Source organism: Oreochromis niloticus, linkage group LG15 (assembly GCF_001858045.2).
Source record: "Oreochromis niloticus isolate F11D_XX linkage group LG15, O_niloticus_UMD_NMBU, whole genome shotgun sequence".
In the NCBI taxonomy this organism is placed as follows: Eukaryota; Metazoa; Chordata; class Actinopteri; order Cichliformes; family Cichlidae; genus Oreochromis; species Oreochromis niloticus.
In genome coordinates this window covers 808,485-828,810 of record NC_031980.2, presented here as the reverse complement: position 1 = coordinate 828,810, position 20,326 = coordinate 808,485, and the positions used below count along the sequence as shown (strand labels likewise).

General features: G+C 43.1%; 2 protein-coding genes across 5 annotated transcripts in view; one reads left to right on the top strand and one right to left on the bottom strand.

The window, feature by feature from the left end:
- Nucleotides 1–3,087: 3,087 nt before the first annotated feature.
- On the bottom strand, nucleotides 3,088–12,705 carry hnrnpub (heterogeneous nuclear ribonucleoprotein Ub). The gene is made up of 14 exons (XM_005449865.4): nucleotides 12,072–12,705; nucleotides 10,722–10,836; nucleotides 8,826–8,905; nucleotides 8,070–8,209; nucleotides 7,858–7,957; nucleotides 7,218–7,330; nucleotides 6,748–7,011; nucleotides 6,522–6,641; nucleotides 6,303–6,431; nucleotides 6,052–6,220; nucleotides 5,653–5,934; nucleotides 5,299–5,570; nucleotides 5,093–5,206; nucleotides 3,088–4,976 (listed from the first exon to the last, which is right to left on the bottom strand). Exons 1-14 carry the CDS (start codon nucleotides 12,523–12,525, stop codon nucleotides 4,926–4,928), a joined length of 2,403 nt encoding a protein of 800 aa, XP_005449922.1. The 5' UTR covers nucleotides 12,526–12,705; the 3' UTR covers nucleotides 3,088–4,925.
- Nucleotides 12,706–15,143: 2,438 nt separating this feature from the next.
- kif26bb (kinesin family member 26Bb) overlaps nucleotides 15,144–20,326 on the top strand; it is a 33,916-nt gene continuing 28,733 nt past the window's right edge. Inside the window, exons 1-3 of one of the 4 annotated variants that reach the window (XM_019353543.2) lie at nucleotides 15,144–15,647; nucleotides 15,838–16,194; nucleotides 18,164–18,613. In XM_019353543.2, coding sequence (XP_019209088.1) covers nucleotides 15,585–15,647; nucleotides 15,838–16,194; nucleotides 18,164–18,613 — 870 coding nt within the window. In that variant the 5' untranslated portion in view covers nucleotides 15,144–15,584. The remainder of the gene's footprint in view (nucleotides 15,648–15,837; nucleotides 16,195–18,163; nucleotides 18,614–20,326) is intronic. The other 3 variants (XM_005449863.4, XM_005449864.4, XM_025899001.1) reach the window with 3 other exon arrangements.

Below are 20,326 nucleotides of genomic sequence, written 5' to 3'. Positions count from 1 at the left end.
GGCTCCATTCACATTCATGATCACATTCAAATGTAGTTACATACAGCTGCCTGTGTCTTTCGCCTTGTTGTTTGCACTTATAGGAAGTTGTAATGCGGAGCAAATCATTTGCCTAATGACTTATAACACCTGTTACACTGAGGCCTCACTGTCATGTAGGTCAAATGAGCTTTATTTGCAGTGGGAAGGAGCTACGTGGGTGCTTACAGAGAAACATGAAGTCTATTCACATTAAGCTAGAGCGGGCTCCTCGTGCGCTTACATCAGGCTTAGACTGGGCCAAACACTACTAATCAGAGCCAATAGCTAATGCACTGTTTGCTGTCTGACTGGGAGGTCTTGTCATTCGCTAATATGCTGCTGATGTGGGTAAACATGCTGCAAAGACAAGCAGCTGGCTGTCTGCGAGGGGAGTGAATATCCATCACACACCTCAGCAGGAAAAGAAAAGGAAACACGGGTGGTACAGGAAAGAGACCAGAATGTCAGAAAGACCACACATACTTCACATATGCATATAAACATGTTTAATCCCCCAGTAAGTTTTCGTGTTTAATATTACTTATGCAGTATCGGCCTTACCTCTGCACACGCTCTGTTATTCATTCAGTGTTTTTCTTGGCCGGATTACTCAGTCAGCAGTTATCGGGACATTTGGTTGTGCTTTATAATGTGGTCCTTCAACAATGGCGCCATTCTGCTTCAATTAAATGTCACTTTAAATTACCACATAACCTTAAAAGTCCTTCCCAGGAGACACGGTGGTAGAATACGGGGGTAACAATTCAACCTTTTACAGGAAAAAATACAAAAAAAAGATTCTGTGAGTAATTTTATATAGTGAGGAACTTTACAGGAAAGGAGACACGAATCACACTCTGAGTCATTTTAAGTAATTGTAAGCAGTGGTGGCTTAACCTTGCCTTTCACATTTACATACACGTGGATGGTTTTCCTTTTATGTCATTAGCGCTGTGCGAAAAGTCAAAAAGTTTAATATATTGTTGGCCACACAACAATATATTAAAGTCAAAGAAGAAAAACTGGAAGAAATGGATATTATGTCTTGCTTACCATTTATTACAGATATTGGCTACTTGCAATGATTAAGAAGCAGGGAAGACTTTGTCAGCACAAAGGTTAGACACTACACTAAAACAGGAGCTTTTGGCCAGCACGGGTAAACGTTATGATTGGTGTAACCCAGGGGAGGGGAACTCCAGGCCTCGAGGCCGCTGTCCTGCAGCTTTTAGACGTGTCAGCTGATTTAAACGGCTAAATGAGCTCCTCAACATGTCTTGAAGTTCTCCGGAGGCCTGGTGATGAACTCAGCATTTGATTCAATTCCAAGTATATTTAAACAAATATAAGACTGAAAAATGAATGAAATTATAAAAATGTGTGACAGCAGGTCTGTTTCGTTTGTTTAGCCTGAGCTAGATGGTAACATTCTCCTCTGGAAAGCAACAAACCCACACGTGCTCTCATCCTACTGTGCAACTGAGCCCCAGGACGAGCTGCAACGCTGGAGCAAATCACGCAAAGCAGTACAACACAACACACAGCACTCCTTGATGCAAGGTACAAGTAGCGCGTGATGTCACGGAGGTGGTATCTCTACCTGTCCAGGCAAAGCATCGTGCTGGGTGTTGTTAAAGCATACGCTGATCTTACATAATTTTCATTTCTCTTGTTTTTGCATACTTTTTTTTAAACAATATTTTCATTTTTTTTTTCATTTTTTTACATGAATATGATGTTCAGATTTCTGCACTAAGCTGTTGAAAGTACCTCCAATATGAAGCAGGATTTTTTTTTTCAGCACACATATTTGTTCAATGCAAAATTCCCAACATTTTGTTGTTAAACAAAACCAGTAAAAGTTATGATCATCATAAATGTTATGGAAATGCAAATAAAAAGTAAATTCTGTGTTAATAAGGAAAAAACTTAAAAAAAAAACAAAACTAGAACATTAATTTCCAAATAAAGAATACATTTACCGTGTATGCCCAATGTGACATACACTACTGGTCCAGCGTTTTGGAACAGCCCAATTTTTCCAGTAATTTATTGCAGTTCAAGTCATTTAGTCCAGTGAACAGCTTGAAATGGTACAAAGGTAAATGGTGAAACACCTGAGGTTTAAAACAAAGTTACCCAGAACTGAAACATCCTACAGCTGCTCCAACTTTTCTGGATCACTTCCAGCCCCCTCTGTCTGCAGTGTTGGAGCACACCGTGGTACCAGACCCTCGGCAGCATCAGCTGAACAGTGTTGTACTGCAGAAAGTAGAGTGTTGCTACAGAAAAGGGGAATTAACCATGGAAGAGACCATCATAGAAATGTAGGTCTGTCTTTGCCATTTCTCTGTAGGAAAGTCACAGTGTGAGTGAGTCACTCAGAAACTAACTGTGACAGGAAGAGGTCTGCAGAGCCAAAGACACACCTGAGTCAGAGGACAAGTGTCTGAGAGCTAACAGCCTGTGTGATAGGCGGCTCACAGGACAACAGCTTCAGGCACAGAGTAATAGAAAGGCTCAGTTTCAGCTGTGAGGGGAAGACTTCGAGCTGCAGGTTTGACAGGACGAGCTGCAGCAAAAAGGCCAAGATGGCTTTCACTATTACTGTACACCTGTCAACTGTCATTTATGGTACATAAGATTCATAACACATTTCTTGCAACAATATTAGCTAGATAGCCAACACTGGTATTGTTTCAGGCACTTTTTGGTAAATGTGTTCAAAGTTGTTTTTGCAGTCATTGCAGGTGTTCACAAAGTGAATGTCGTTAGCTTGACGGGCGTTTCCAGTTGTTCACTTTGAGAATACTGCTTTACTAAAGCTCTCGTTACAAACACCTACAAGCTGAACACAACTGTTTTTAAGCTCAACATGGTCTGCACAAAACTGCCAGTCAAGGCTGTCATTTCTAGCAGGACAGTGGGTGCAAACATAAAGCCAAAGGTAACCACTAAATGCCTTTTTTATACATATATATATATATATATGTATATATAAAATCTCTAAAGAAAAGCATAGAAACATTTTACAGGAACTGTAACAAATCACACAATCACTGCATACCAGCTTCTTTAACTTTAATAGAGACAAATAAAAAAAAAAAATTACAATCCCAATTTTTCAAACAAATATTAAAAACTGTCAGATAGAAAAGACAACAAATCTGAAAAAGCCTCAAAGCTTTTGCACTGTTGGTTTAATAAAAGACCTGATATACAACCTGCAACACAAAGCGATAAAAATATAGTGTCTGTTGTATTATAGATTATACTGTAAACCCAAAGCTTGCATTCTGCTAGATTTTATGTATCCAGTATAATAAAAAAAGGTCACAAACTCTCCAGACATTTAAATAGTTCATCACACAGCAGTACGCGGCAAACTAATACTTTCTTTATCACAACACATTTATTAATTCATGAACATTCGTGCATGGCTGAATTAGTGATGCATTTAGTATTTACATGTTTATTAAATAACACGGGGAAATGAAAAAATCTAAAGAAAGAAACTGTTGGATTGATTGGATCTAGTGTCAAACATAAGCTGGGTACCAGGTTCACGTGGAGAAACACTATATGTGGAGCTGCCGTTATTGCCGGGCCACACAGTCACCAACACAAACACCAGAGCATTTAAAAAAACCAGAACTACGCCGTCAGAGTTTGAAAGGTTGGTTATCAAACTGTGTAGCCCTTTTTAGGTTTGCTGGTGAAAATGAGCAATCCGGCCTCCTTTTAAAAACCACTTTCTGTGCTGAACTGGCATCAAAACTGAAAGAGCCAGTTTACACGAATCACCAGTACAAGGAAGAAAAGGGAAGTCGTTACCATGGAGACGTTTATAACTGGTCAGTGCTTGGCGTTTCTCAGAAGTCTACTGCACTAAAAGGAACCGTTAATCAAGACAATCTAGGAAACAATCTCCTGAGAATGAAGCGAAGTCAGTGCTCTAATTTTAATTAAAAAAAAAAAAAAAGACCTTAAGAGGCATAATGTATGACTAAAATGGCTTACTGCTATCCTTAAAAATGGCTTGGCCAAAACACATTTTCAAATTAAAAGTACTGAATAGCTGAAGGACCGGAAACAACATATCAAAGACAAGACACTTGAGGTTATTTATTAACTAATGAGGTGCTGAGCAGGGCTGATAGCAAACCAGGCCACGGCCCGTTCAAAGGTCATTTACACACCTTTGAACCAAATCAAAGATCACAAGCCGAGAAGAATGTAAAAAACCCAACGATGTGTTTATTGTAGCTCTATGGAGTTTATGTTACAGGATTGATAGTGGAACAAAAGAAAAGCTTCAGTCTGGCTGTTTGACAGTGGACTCTAAAGACATGTACAGTCTAACCAGCTACCAACGCTTCCTGTAAAGAAGCCAAAGTTCCATTCAGATCATCATCGTTCCTTAAACCTTTATGCAAACTACGCATTAAAAAAAAATATTTACAATTTGTAATACAAAAAGAAAAACAAAAAACCACAGCACAGATAAAATGCACAACCCTGAAAAAAGAAAATCTCTTCAAAGCCTGCCGGGCTGACTAATCGTTTCTGCTTCCTGAAATTACAAACATCGTTTTTAAAAGCATTTAAAAAGGTGGAGGGGGGTAAAATATACAACAACAACAAAAGATGGCTGAATGAGGATGAACCCACACTGTACATCTGTGTGACGATATATAAAGCTTCAGTTACAGTCATGCTGCCTGGTCTCCTCTCTGATGGAATGTCGTCTCTCCGTTTAGCTTTAGTCTCGCTGTCAGTCGTGAGTTTTATGATCATTAGTAAAAGTGGGTTCTAAAGGAAAGTAAGCAAACGCTGGAGTGGATGATGTTCCGTGGCTAGCGGTGGATCCCAGTGTCGCCCACCAGTCCATTAGAACAAATGTCTCAGTAATATCCAGGCTGGTACTGCTGGCTCCAAGGCTTCTGGTTCCAGAACTGCACAGAACAGAACGGCACATTAACACCATCAAATCGCCGTCCATCATTTCACTTTGATTATTTCTATAATTTATGTGTAACAACTACAAAACGGCAGATTTACAAACACTGACCCCTTGCTGCCAGCTCTGGTTGAAGGCCTGGGCTTTATCCATGCCATTCCTGTTGCCTCCATAGTTGCTGTTCTTGTTGCCAAAGTTGCCGCGCCCCCCCCCTCTCTGCTGAAACTGTGCAGGAAGAACAAAGGAAAAAAAGTCGATTATGCATCAACGGACGTCAGAGGAGCAATAATTTGATTAGGAGTCATTCTGAAACCAACCTGATGGGGATGACCCCTGTTTCCACCACGACCCATGCTAGCTCCGCCTCCTCTGCTCATGTTCCCTCTGTTCACTGGACCGCCTCTGCTCATGGGTCCTCCTCTGTGTCCCATGTTGCCCCTCATCGGGCCGCCCCTGGGGGATCCGCCCAGGCTAGGAATGGGGCCGCCACCGCGGTTAAAGTTTCCACGATTGGGGAATCCTCCTCTGAAGGCTGGGGGAGGCAGAAAGCCGCGAGGAGGACGGTTGAATCCGCCACGAGGCCCGGGAGCTGCAGACAGACCAGGGTAAAGGTAAGCTTGAGCATCAACTGTGCTCTTAAGGAGCATTCATTTTCCACCTATCAATCCCACCTCCTCTGAAGTTGCCTCTGTTCTGGAAGCCTCCACGGCCGCCACCTCTCTGCCCAGGTCCGCCGCCACGGGCAAACTGGTTTTTGCCTCCACGTCCAGCACCGCGCTGTCCGCCGCGTTGTTTAGGCGTCGTGCTACCCTGGTTGGGCTTTTTCTCGGCAGGCAGAGCCGTCTTGCTTTCCTCTTTGTACTGCTCCAGGAGCTTGGCAGCATCATCCTTCTGCAGCTCGGCATAGATGATCTCATTGAAGCTCTCGCCCTCCTCGGGCAGAGAGAAGAAGCCTGTAATGGAACGGAAACGATCAGGGATTCAATAAAAGACAAACAGCAGACTGGAATAGCTTCTGTCCAAGTGTGTGATGGATTGTAACAGGGTAAAGACAACGTTAATGCTTTTACCTTTCATTTTGAGTAAAGCATGCTCAGGCACTTCCTTGCCATCAGTCTCAACTTTCTTCTGGACTCTCTGCTTGTAGTCTTCATCAGACGGGCAGACGACTACAGCCTTGCGTTGGAAGCCTGCGAACAAACACATCTTCCTCTTCTGGCCCGGAGCAGACAGGTTGGTCTGCAAAGACAAAGAAGAGGCTTATTTGAACAATCTGTCATCAAATACATGGTTGTGACCACACTCAGCAAGAGCCACATACATGGTCCAGGATGTAGTTCCTCTTCTTACGAGCAGCAATCTCAATGAATTTTCCCAAGAAGAGCGGTGCACGCTGGGAAATGGCAGTCAGCTTTGTGATGTCCTTGGACTGACGCTTCATGCTGCCGATCTGCATGAAAGAAGAAAAGAACATTTTTCTACCAACAGGAAGAAGCAACAACTATTTCTGGGACGCTGTAACGTTGGTCTGAGTACTGACCATCATCTTTTCCACAATTGTGTCACTGCCCAGGATGTAGTACTTCCCAGGGTTCTCTTGGATATGCTTATTCACCCACGTGGTCTTCCCTGAGCCCGGCAGACCAACCATGACTATGATCTGGACAACGAGAGAACATTGAGATCAATATATCGAGAACTTCAATACCGCAGCGTCGCACTTTTGCATTCATGAACGAAAAACACTTCAAAACTCTTAAACTCACCTCACAGTCGGCCTTGGTCTGCGGCCCCTTGAGAGCACGGACTCGATCACTGACGGGGATCTGCTGCAGGAAGGTGTAGCCCTGCGGCTGGGGGAAATATGGCGTCTCCAGCTGGCCAAAGTTGAACTCCACAGCGCAGTTGCGGCAGATGACGTGGGGGAAAAGGGCCTGGCCGTTCAGGGAGTCCTTGCTGACTTGGAAAGCGACAGCTGGCTCACCTCCGTTCTTGGAGTAGGACAGCACCACCTCCTCACCTTCAAAGTCCTGCACAAATAAAGCAACACTCGAGCTTTTTTGTGTGTAATAAAAACACATTTGCGTCAGCAGAAAGGGAGAAAGGCAAACGTGTCAAACTAATATTCTCGTGATTCTTTGCCTCTTCCATACATAATTATTCTTCCAGTTTATCTGCACACAAAGGGGGAAATTAAAAACAAACACCAGCAGCACCAATCAATCTCATATCTTACAATAAGACAGCAGATGACATCATTCTCCTCGTAGGGCTCTCCAAACTCCTCGGTCACACAGTTGGTGGTTTTCTTGGCTTTTCCGGAGTAGGCATAGGAATGCTCTTCCTCACCTAAACACATGACAAAACACTTCTGGATTAAGACACAGAGTGGAGCTGGTGTGTGAATCATTTGTGCTGGCACTAGGCCACGCAGCGCTGCTGTGACGCAGCCAGAGCTGAAGCCATTTTATAGAAACGTGTCATGAAGCCAACTGGCCACCAGAGGGACCCCTACAGACACGCTGCCCTTCAGAGGATCTCTGCAGCCTTGTTTGGCCGCCCTTCATGCAAATGCATACACGCAGTACAGTTAGGTCTGTTTGTGTTTTAATACAAGGTTCACCGTCTCATGGACTGTGCTGATGTAAATGTTGAACCAGCGGTATTCGGCCTGTATGAGTCATAGCAAACAGCTGCTGTCCTAAGATGGTGGCACAGTCTTTTAAATATACACAGGTCAAAACATTTAAGCACGTCTGCACATCCAGTGATCCTGGGAATGCATTGTGCCATGAGTAAAATGGAAAGTTACAGCTGGCTCCACCAACACTGAGTCAGTGTGGTATTTACAGAGTTGTGGCAAGTATTGCACTGACCCAGCAGCAGTGTGCCCGTTTCCAGGGACCAGCCGACTTGGACGTCATGAATCTCCATGTTCTTGCTGGAAATATGCTTCACTGGAATCTTCTCAGTGATCTGCACACACAGAAAAAACCACTCGTTTCCACTGATCTCACTGAGACCAGTATGACTTCAGCACATACAGCCATTCAGAGATTTGTGCAAGACATGAGCATCATTACCGTACCTTCATCTCAAAGCAGGCTTTGCCTTTGTTCACACCGTATGTCGCCTTTCCTCCGGACCACAGGTAAGCAAAGCTCTCCATTGTGAGAGAGGAGGCGCTGTAGCGGTCCCGTGACACCTTAAAGTGCAGGTCAGAGTTGTCTAAACGGGCAGAAAAAGTACAAATTGAGACATGACTCTTGGACAAGACTGTACACATTTGTGTACTGGTCAGCTAGATCACCTTTGCTGCCTTCATTAGTAAGTAGCAGAAATACTACTCAGGCAAAGTGAATACTCATTTCATTAACCACACTGCTGTTGGTTAACTCAACATCTGAGGAGGAAAAAGCCAAAACGTTTTGATGACTACACCAGCACTGATGTACAGGTCGTGTTTCAGGAGAGTACTGCGTTAAACAACCAACAGTGAAGACAACTGGCCCACTGGGCAGGTTCCTATTAACCTTTTATAAGACTTTAGGAAATGAACGCTGGCATATGCCAGCGTTACCTGGCAGTGCCACAACTCAGAGCGACGTGTAAGAAAGCTGAGACGGCGTGTGCTTGCCATGTTATGCTAAAAATGTGACACTGAAGTTAATCATCAAATATAATGCAATACTTTTAAAATACATGTTTATATTTGTCCGTTAGAACGTGCTCAATCCTGAAGCCGTTTTCTAGGAATGTTTCTAAGGAGTCATTTACAGAAGGAAGTTGACAAGTCTAAAAAAAAGAAAACATCCTGTCTGAAGTACAAAAGCAGCAAACATACAGCTATCCAGGCAGACTTTTGTGTCATCATTATCTTCGTCTTCTTCCTCCAACGGGGGAACAGGTGACTTGGATGAGGCACTGAAAACAGATACCAAGAGTCAGTATAAGAAGGTTTGCGTCACTTTAACTGCATGGAAAATATAGATGCCTTGGGTACCACTTGGTGAAGAATATTTTGGGGAGACAGAAAAGGAGAAACAGACAGAGGGGAAACCAAATAACTGAGCGAGCCTCCAGACTTTCTGGATGTTGGCTGTATTGTAGGCCTCAGCAGACACTTACCTTGCAGAATCCAACGAAATCTAAAATGTGAAAGATACACAGAGAGAAGCACGTCCACCTGTTCTAGTATGCAAGGCTGTGTGAGAGTCACAGTGATAAACTACAAGCAGACCTCTCCACTGTCAGATAAGTGTGTGTTTGTGCCTCCAGAATTGATATGGGGTCAGTTATATTTAACCTCCCCTGCGTTGACTTCTAGATGAAAAGGTCACCACTAACTTCTGACTGTGTCGCTAAGCAGAATAAGTTGTAAGCATGTTTTATGAGAAATCAGTGTAGTCAAAACTACAGCAACTTACCAACTCTGTAGTTCAGGAATCTCTAAATATTAAGGATGATGCTTTAGCATCACTTCACTTGACATCATCCAACTATTGTCCAACTCCAGCTGAGTAATTATTTAGGAGAAGGAAACCACTGCGGGGCTCATCACTCCTCTCTTATCTACAGCTCGATGGGTCACAACTGTCCCCCAAGAGGCCCGAATGCCATACAAACAGCTGCCGTGGGGAGATTTACGGTGCTGGTGGACAACATGGTGCCTGAGGTGGAACTTCATAGAGTTAAGCTCTGAAGGTTTAATTGGGGGTGAAAATGCAAATACTGGACATCTGGGGAAAAATGGATCCTTGCACAAAAGTAGTTGGCTGTTCAGGGAAAAGTGATGGAGCAGCAATACTTCGGTGTTCTAATAGTTCTGCCGCCCTGGCCTAAACATTCATGACGAAGGTTCTCCCAAAATAATAATTTTAAAGAAATAAAAAACTTTCACAAAGTTATTCCATTATCTGCCTGTTGACCCTTAGTGCATCGACATCGCAATGAAAACAAAACACTGACCAAGAGGTAGACACACACACACACACACACACACACCATGCATGATGTCACCTAGCAGAGGTAGAAAGAGAACCTTGCAAATGCGCGCGCACACACACACACACCCACACCATGAAAACACAGACACACACACAGGACATGATACATGAGACAGAAATAGCATTTCGACATCATACAACCAGTGAAATAAAAAACAAAACGAAAAAAGAAAAAGAATAGACCACTGCGAGGCGTAACGATGGACGGTCAATAGCGAGCTTCTCCGTGGACGTTCCAAACAGACGTTGGAGTTTTGGGTTTTTTTGCTACCCTGCGGCAGTGGACCCCTTCTTCACAAATCCGAGCTAGTTTCTCCCCACCCACCCACTGAAAATTGCACATCTGCTACGTTCCTCTGGGTTCCCCTTTGAGCAGCCTTGTTTCACCTTGGGGACACAACAGGCTTTCCAAAACAGTACGTGGCATAAGGAACAGGTGTGAGGATTCATAGAGACTTGATAGATGCACTTCTGCTACAGAATGCAGTCCAGTAAAGAAACAGTGTGAGTGGGCACTGTAAAAAGGTAAATGGTAAGGTTCTTTAAGTAGTCAGGGATGACCCTCAAAGCATGTGTGTGAAAATAATGTTACAAGTAGTATAATACTTGAAAAAAATGAGGGTTTTCCTCTTGCTAGTTATGTGCATTGGCACTTAAAGCCAATACAATTCAACAAAGCTATAGATGGCGCTTCAGGGATGCTGAAGGCCATTTTCGCTCTGTCCCATCCTTACCAGCTGTATTTGTTCTCTTCAATAAATTCAAAGTAGCCCCTTCCATGTTCCTCCCGGCGTCTCTTAACACCCTTCTTATTCTTCTGATCAGCATTCGTGTCTTTGTCCGCATCCCCTTTGAAAATAGAACAAAGATATAGAATGAGGTGCTCCTTTTTCTGGGAGAGAGAGGTCGGACTGGCAGTGGGGTTCTGGCCCACAAAGCCCGTTCATTAGTTACATTGTCTGTCGACCATTATCATTTGTATTAAGGTTACTTGGAGGCAACACCTCATAGTTACACTTAAAACAAGACAATCATACTGTGGAAACTGTAACAGCTTTAAAAGACCAGGTAGTAATTACAATATAAGCTGGCCCGTATGAACATTGTGAATGGGGCTGGGTAAACAAGTCTCTAATAAGTAAAGTGTTACTAATCTGCAGTAAAGGGTTTAAAAGATACTGCTTTTGATACAAATCTATTTCATTAAAAGGAGGGCAAATCTACTGCTGCCAGGGACAAATGCATCATGCAGGGAAACGGGGAAGCCTACTTAGACCTTGATTTACACCCCCCTCCCCGCGACACTGCACTGATTTTGCCTAGATTAATAATTTCTATGACCATCCAACACTATCTATAAAAACCACGGGGGAAAAAACCTACCCACGTCCTACCTATACGAGCAGTGCGGCGCCCTTCCTTTTCTCAGCACATCTTGGGATTAGCTAATTCAGATGTTCCCGGCAACCTTTAAAGGCAAACACCCACGACCCCAAGACACGATGTCGGTACAATTAAGGCGGAAAGGGTGGCAAGAAGCCCACTGCAGTGGCCATTTCTAACATTTTGTTTTCACGTCAATCCATTCTAAAATGGGATGTGAAAGCAAATGTTCTCCAACGCCCCCAGCTGGAACACCGGGAACCTCTGAATTAGCTAACCGGTTGAACAGCTAGTTGGCACTGCACAACAGACACAAAGAAACTGACGCTAGCTGGCAAGCTAACACGCTAACCAAACCGAAACTTAAAGCCAGACTAAGCTAAATTCGGTAGCAAATTTCTTAATAGAGTCGCTTTAGTAATTTTAGTCGACTGCTCTCAACATGACGCTAAAGGTCTCTTTAGTAGACTGGACTGTGGCTACTTAAGGTTACGACACGACTGCTAACCAAGCTGCAGACCGGTGCTAACGCTGGCTAGCTTAGTAGTGAGGTCACGCTCTCTCTCTCTCTCTCTCTCAACATGGACGCTCTGCTGTGCGGTAGCGCATTCAAATTTTATAATTTCCTCACCGCTAGCGCTTTCTCAAAAAAACGACACATCCAACCAGCCGCATTTACATAAGCGATTCTGTCGACTCACCCTCGGCAGCCTGCTCTCCCGGCTCACCGTCTTCCGTATCTATTTTTTCCATGTCGTCCACGTCCCCCTTGAGCATGGGGTCCATCTCATCGTCCTCGTCTCCTTCCTCTTCTCCCTCGCCCATTTCTTCGTCCACGGCAACGCCATTGCCGTCGCCTCCACTCTCCGGCTCTTCCTCCTCGTTGGCCTCCATGCTTTCTTCTACGGGGCCTTCTCCCTCCCCCTCTCCTTCTCCTTCTTCCTCCTCTGCCATACCCTCTTGGTCGGCGGCCTGCTCGAAACCGTCATCCGCCTCAGCTGCCTGCTCCTGTGGAGAAGCGAGGGCCTCCTCGTCCAGCGCGGCCTGCAGGCGGTCCATCAGCTCGGCCTTCAGCCCCTTGTCCGAAAGATTACGCTTTTTCAGCTCGTCTTTGAGCTCGTTAACTTTAAGCTTTTTCACGTTAATTGTGCTCATGGTGAATGTTTGACGGCGAACGCGCTAAAATAACACGGGAAATAAATAAATGGACGCCCTTTGTTAACGGATGTAGCTCAAAACTGCGCCAAACGGCACCCGCTGTACAACCAATCCTTTGCCGGCACAGAGCTGTGCTGAGCCTGCGGTGTGGGGGAGGAGTCGTCTCCTACCGTAACTGCCCAGAGAGAGGCGCAGCTTGGTTATGTAGCCTGTGGCCATCTGTCACTGCAGCTAAACGTCCCTTTCAGAAACCATTGTTGTGGAAAAGCGGGGCAGATAGTACGCGAAAAGATGGTTCCAATAAAGAGCGCGAACGGTATTAACTAGTTTATATCATTATTTAACGAAAAAGATTTTACAGAGGGCTGTTTAACCAGGCAGTGAGTTTAAGACAGGCCAGGACAGTAGAGTAAAAGCACGAATAGTTGCGTAATGTGCAACACGAATAATCAGTATCGGTAAGCTAGAAACAATGCAGTACAAAGATCTCTCTCTTCTCGCCCCTTTTTCAATTTTATAAAATCCAAGAAGAGGCACAAATGTGATATTTAACTACGCCGACACATATCTTTCTGAATACACGTTATCGCTCTCCCGTGTAACGAAAGCAGCTGATTACTGTTTAAAATTTATTTTTTGTTATTTCTGTCAACTGTAGATTTTTCAGAGTTGATGTTGAAAATGTTCATGCACTTCTAAACAACACATAACTCCGTGGACTCTTCTGGAAAGCGCTTTGGTGATTTGCCAACTCTTTGTTATACTCATTTAAAGCAGCGCACACCGATTTTTATATAAAGAGCTTCAGTGGCCAAAGCTCAGCCTTGGTTACATCATCGGAGTTACCTTAGGCTTGAGATTTATGTTTTTGCAATAGAAAGTCACATCCAAACTTCTTTTACATTTTGAGAAATGCAGGATCTCGCATTTCTGGACGGATTATCGTCTAAAGTTTGTTACAGTCTTTTTAAAAACTCTTTGTTTTCAGTCTAAAGACGTAAGATGAAGTACCTCTTTGTTTTGATACCTGGCATTGTCAAACTGTTAAGGGCATTACAGTTAGTATCATTAATAAATGGTAAACTGATATTTTTCAAAATGAAAGAAAACTAAATCGTGCCTACGAATCATGTAATAATTAGTTTAGAAGATTGTATCTAAATTAAGCTAATGAGTCAGAGGGGGAAGTTAACCTTCACATAAGACACGGAGAATAACCGCTGTCAAAATAAAACAGGAAACAACTAAGCAAGGAATCACAAACAGATAAGAAGACCGAACAATACACAGCAGGATACAGGGAAGGCTCGATTCACTTAGCGATTTGAATCTAAACACTACTGAACACCACCAAGACTAAACACGCCTTCAATACCAGAACCAAGAGCTCCAAATACCCAAATGCGGGATGCTTACGATGCGTCCCACACAATATGTATATCAATCCACACATCTATATGTAAAATTAATGAAAAATAACAAAATTACTGTAACTGTATTTTGTAGTTTTCAGAATGGTGCACATGTGGAAATAGTTCACCTGGAAAAGTCGCGACTGTACGACTGAAAAAACTTCAGTGAGACAGTTGTTTTTTTAAATGTTGAAATATATTTAAACATTTATGCACATCTGTATTTGGAATTTTATTCAGTGTTTTAGAAACACAAGGTATGTGAATAATTTTATTAAAATACTACCTGGAAATGAGGATTTCCTTTGGGCATTTGCATAAAATGACAAAAATTATACATTATTTAAATCATTTCATCACATCTGCCATCATATTTTCTGAAAATAGCTGCAGAATTACCCATGAACAACAGGTCATGAGGTCATAAACCCTGTTTCAGGGTAAAATCAGTACACCTTTTTGTCAGATCTGACTGGTACTGTACATACAGCTTTTTAGATCCTGGTGATCACTGAAATTAAAGTTCATAATACTTCAGAACAATTGTCCTTCTATATCTTCGGAGGGAACTAGCTTTTCAAGTCCTTGGGTTTCTATCCCGATTGGTTACATTTAAAAAGGTAGTTTGTGTTAACAGATTGAGACACGCTCATTATTAATACCACTACTTAATCCTGTAAATCATAAGTAAACTATGTCAACTGTGAAATAATTGCTGGAAAATTGTTTGGAAAATGTTTATTGAATCTGTTTGAATTGAAACTGTTCTTGGGTTGATGGGGTACTAATTATTTCAATGCATGTGTTTTTTTGGGTTTTTTTTTTTTTTTTTTCCAATTTACTGCTTAATAATATATTGTTCAGTTTATTTAAAAACATGATACATTTGGAGTTACAGGATTAACCTGTAACAACTCAGCTTAGGCAGATGATCTGCTATGGTGACCCCTACAGCAAGCACGCTTCTGTTGCTGGACTTGTTACCCCTCAGATACACACATGACTTTTCTTTGCTCCTTAAAGCACTTAGAGTAAAATAAGTATTAATTAAACACTAACTTATCATGTATTAATGAATTAATAAATACATTTCCGAGACATGGATTTCAGTCATTTGGAAATATTTTTGATATATTTGCAGTTTCTCTTTGACACCATTGCTGCTAAGGTGAAAACAACCACTGTAAGAATAATGTGGATAGATATTTCCGCATGCGCACACGTCTGTTCAGGCATGTTGTCAGACTGTTCCGTTGTAAGAAGGTGCAGTGACATTTGCGGGACAGCGACAGTATGTAGGACATGAATCACATCAAGAAATACAAACACTCAGCCGCCTGCTCCTTTTTCTAAGGTTTCTCCGAGCAGTTGCTCCGTGCTGCCTCCCTGAGGAGCTTATAATAAATAGCTAAGTGACTTCATGAAGTGTTCTCCCGTGCGCTCTCACTCCTTCTCCACTGTGCCACTGCCATCACTCCACCTCTTAGAGACTGTGCCCAGCATTTCAGCTTGTTGTATAGTTTGTTCTTTTAGGCGCTCACGTGAGTGGATATTTTTGCACCACGTCCCCGAGGATTGGCAACAATAAACAGAAAATGCCCCCCGCCTTTGTTCGGATATCTTTTTAAATATTTACAAGTTGTCATGTCATCTCTGACTGGAAGAGGAGGAGAGGGGTTTCCAGCCTCGATCAGAGGAGGACTCTGGGTAAGTCAGATTTGTTCGTTTTGGGCAAAATTTGTTAGCATTTGTGGGGGTTTAGAGTTTCTTGAGAGTACTGTTGCACTAGAAAAAACAAAACATTAGGGTGTGGTTACAGTAGCCCAAGTCGATTGATATTTAATTTCCCCCTGCCAAAGCCCACATACATCCTTATTTATCATGATTTATTTCTCAGAGCACAGAAGTGCAGCATCACTTTGAGCCCGCCGGCTTTTCCGCAGGGAAGGACCGCCAGTCCAAGGAGCGCCCCTCTCCTGTGGGTGCCGGAGGGTCCAGGGGCGACCCATATGGGAATATGTGCCAGAGAGCAGACGATGTCCCGTCTTACAAGTCCCTCCCTGGATCTGTAGGAGACCGCATTCGGACTACCATGTCCTTCAGGACTATATGTAGAGGAGGCTCCATGTCGGCGAATCCCGGCTTTGGGAGGTCCGATCGGAAAGTTGTGCGTTGCGAGAAGTGCTCAGCGACCCTTGTTGCTCTGAAGAAACAAGCCCTTAGCCTGGCTGTTCACCATCACTTCTCCTACAAGGTCAGTGACAATGATGCTGTGATGGAAAGGGGGTTCATGTGGCATGCATGCTTTCGAAGCAGTCTATATAATTACAGTAATAATATCGTGTTTGGACTCAACAGACAACACGTAACTGAAATGAAATATGAAGCTGAATGCATATGGATGCTTCTCAGCAGGTGCTACTGGTGTATATTTGTTACAGTAATTAAAAAAATGCACATTCATATTTTTTGTTTTTTGATGCAATTCAATGACAAAAGTATTCACAAACTTGCTTTTCCCCCTCAAATAACCCCTTTGGGCATGAATATTGTGAATTGAAAGAATAAATAAGAATAAATATGCATGAAAAATGTTAAAAGCAGACTTTGTGAATCACAATATACTAAATGACGGAATAAATAAAGGCTCTTGCTACCAAATATTTACTGGATTTTATTGTCTTTTATGATATTTTAGTGAGAGTCTGTAAGATTGGGACAGCGTGGACCGATAAACTCCAATACACATGCTCTGAAAGCATTTTATGACACTTATGTCACACAGAAGCATAACTGGAAGTTCCTTTTGAGGCATATAGTGGTGATGCTTAACAAGTGTTCTAAGGCTCATGTGGGACCTTCAGTGCAGCCTTTTAGAAGCGTGCACGTCTGCACATTCATCACCGCCAAAATCCATCATTTGGACTCCGAACGCCAAAGTAAACCAGTGACATTCCTGCGCCAGTGGTTTTAAATGTCCATGAATATTTCATGGCGACATCCCTGTGTCATCTCCACAGTCCTCTCCATTGAGGGAAGGCTATTTATTTTTGTCCTCTTAAGTGGGATGGGGCGTGTCATGTTTTTAGAGACCACAGGGAGAGCAGGAGGAAGATGGGAGGCACCGTGCGGCCACAGACGTGGTCAGTAGAAATCTGATAAGCCAGATCTAGCTGCTCGCAGGTTTATTGATCCAAGCGTGATTTCTCAGTAGCATCATGGGTGTATAACGTCATCTGTTAAGATGGAGTTGCTGCTGTCTCTGCAGCACCTTATATTCTCTCTGTCATCAGTCTAACCTGAAATTCAATTGTCTTATTTTTGTCAGGGTTATTATCCCTATATATTATTTATGGGGGAAGTTTATTTAGCACCAGCTGTTTCAGCACATTTTGGCTTTGAGTGAAATTTTACAACATTTAAGAGCTCCTATTGAAGTCCTGTGAGGGAACATCGGTCATTGTAGTGTGTAGGAGGGAAGGCGTTTGGAAAACAGCGGATAGTGCGTGCTGGATGCTGCTGTGTGTGTGACACAGGATGTCTTTCTCAGGATGAAAAACAAGATGATGGTTTTTGATTCCTTCTTGTTAGCTGTGACAGCCGGGGCCAGAGCTGAACCTCAGGTGTCAAAATCTCTGTTTTAAAGTAGCACGATTTTACTTGTTCTAACCTCCTGTTGTCAGATTTTTCTAAATTAAATTGGATTTTTTACATCCAATCCAGATAGCAGCTGTCTATTGCAGTAACACAGTGATGACATGACATTCAGCAAAATGCTAATATTGGCTGAAAAAAGGCACACAAACGCTGACGTCTCACTTTTCCTGTTTTATTTCAGACAAAAAAACCCATTTAACAATTATTCCAGGACGACATGCTCTCCGAGAATTTCCAGTGAACTGAGATTTATGACATGTTCCATCCACTTGTGAGATGCAGTAAACACAGTCTTTTCACTGCGCTGTTAAGGATCATAAAGACAGTGTTAATCAATACCTCCATGTAGAAAGTGGCGTCCCATGACTCTGTTCTCATATACTCAGTGATCATTCATACAGCCAGATATCAAACAGAGCACATTAGACTGTTACTGTGTCCTAACGTGAAGATTGGGCTGGACTTATCTTATTTTGTCAGTCACTTACAGGAAAGTGTTGCGCAATAATGAAAAGGTACTATAAACTGTCTGTAACTCCTGTTGCCATGTTCTCTCACTTGTGCAGGACTTGAGTGACCTGTCAGCATTTCTTCATGAAAACCTCCGGGTCCATAGTCGGTCTACCACGGACTTCAGAGAAAGAGATCAGGGGGAGTGTGGAGCCTGCGGTACGAACCTGTACCAGCTCAAGCAAGAAGCCATCCATGTGGCTCTGAGCCGGGGTCAGGCATTAGCCAAGCCGTCTTTTGAAGCCAGCCTCAGCACTGGCTCACTGTTTGGACAAATTGAAGCAAAGCAAGGAGACAGGGCTTCGAGGGAGGCTCTGGATCAAAGCCACACTCCTCAGAGCCCACGCAGCCCCAGGACGCCTCAAAGGACCCCACAAACCCTCCGACGAAGGGGGCCCAAGCTCCCCAACCCCGACATGGGCCGCTGGGTGGAGGAGCAGCAGCAGCTGGTGGCTTCTAAATCTGCATCCAGTGCTAATGGTGTCACCACACACCCTTACCGTCAGGTACCCCTATGAGCCCTTCTCTTAGCATTGAATCCCACAGACCCTCCTAACGAGCTATATGGGTAATGTATGCCTTTACGGGTGCACGTGTCGGCGAGCCAGTGATTTATAGGCCCTAATCAGAGCCTATTTCGATCCCGTGGCTGAGTGTGTTGTTCAAAAGTACTTTTGCTAATGGAATGGAATTGGGTCATGATTTACCCCTGTCGCAAGAGCCGGCCGGTCAAAAAGCACTTGTGATCAATAGAGGGATGGTCGTATTAAACACTGCGGCTGGCGGAATATGCATTAGCATGATAGAAGATGGTTGAGCGTGTCCTTCCCAAGTCCCCAATAAAAAAGATTATAAACCTGTACAAGGTGGTTGAGAACTGACTTTTCTGTATTTCGTTGTTGGCTCACTTTGCTGTGAGTCAACAACTAAAAACACCCAAAATCCTTCATTTAATGTAGTTAGTGACAGATTCTCTGACTATAATTGACCTGGTTGACAGATAATGTGTGTAGGCCATTTCACAGTTTTCAGTTTGCTAAAATACTCCTTGAATGTTATTGTAAACTGCGTATAAATATATCGTAGGAGGGTGTCTACAGTATAAAATTGCTTCAAGGTTTTCCGGGAGCTGTCTCAAACAGAGCAGCAGCCTGTGGACATATTAGCACGCTCAGCTGAGGGACAAGGACAGATTCATGCTAGCACATTCACTGCAGGAGCTATTCCTAACATTAGCATCCATGAAATGCTTTGTCTCTGCCAAAGCCAAAAATTGATTTCCATTCACTAATCATAAAATCTAAACTTCGTCCTGCTTCTGGTACTGATACAAAAGCTATATATACTTGATATATACTTAGTGAACTGAAGATACGGGGCAGCTTGAGCTTTTACGGATCTGAATATTATGTTAGCATAAAATAAAGTGTGATCTTACATGCTGATAGCACACATTTTTAGAATCCTTCTAAATATCATAAGCACTATGATCTACAGTACAGGACAGTATAGAGTGTATAAGTATAGAATAACGGCAGTATTTCCATGTCGTCTGCTTGATCTTCAGTTACAAACTGGGATATGCAGCTTTAGCTCCAGGCTCTTGGTATACGTATATGTAGGCATCTGTGTAAGGTCCTTTTAAAAGATTTGCCATTTAAAAAAGTCCTCATAAAAACTGAGGCAGCTCTAGATGGCATTTTCACTCAACTCTGAGAATTAGCACTACCAGAGTTAGCTAGCTGATAAAAATCTGCTAGCAGCAATTGTCAAAACTGACAGTCGCCATCCAAGAAGAAAGTCTGCTTTGTGTACTTTTGTCTGAACAGAGCCATTGTTTGAAAAATGACTGAGAATTTCAATTTATCAGCCCGTGTTATCACTACGCGAGAATACTAATGAGTGCTCAACTGGACCAAAGGAGTCTTCAGAGATTCTTTTAAAAACTGTTATTTTGAAGGCACGTCTAATCAAATGGGACAATAACAGCGCTCCTGTACTGTGCACGACTGTGGAAGAAATGATTCATACGTGTTTCAGTTTGAGAGCAGATCAACAGAGGTTTTTACAGCGTCGGTGAAAGTGAAAGCGTAGGACGAGGAGTGAGGAGAAGAAGGGCAGAGGGAGAACGGAAGAAAAGGAGAGAAGGAAATGAAGTGTGCAAGATTGGAGGCAAAGAATGACAGGGTTGAAGGGAAGGAAGGGCAACGTGGAAGGAG

What these genes read in the sequence shown, in the direction of transcription:
- hnrnpub (XM_005449865.4), bottom strand. Translation starts at nt 12,525, where the DNA reads ATGAGCACAATTAACGTGAAAAAGCTTAAAGTTAACGAGCTCAAAGAC. An exon ending in AACGGGCACACTGCTGCTGG is followed by an intron (nt 7,331 to 7,857) that starts GTCAGTGCAATA and finishes TCATGTGTTTAG; the next exon opens with GTGAGGAAGAGCATTCCTAT. An exon ending in CAATTGTGGAAAAGATGATG is followed by an intron (nt 6,432 to 6,521) that starts GTCAGTACTCAG and finishes TCTTTCATGCAG; the next exon opens with ATCGGCAGCATGAAGCGTCA.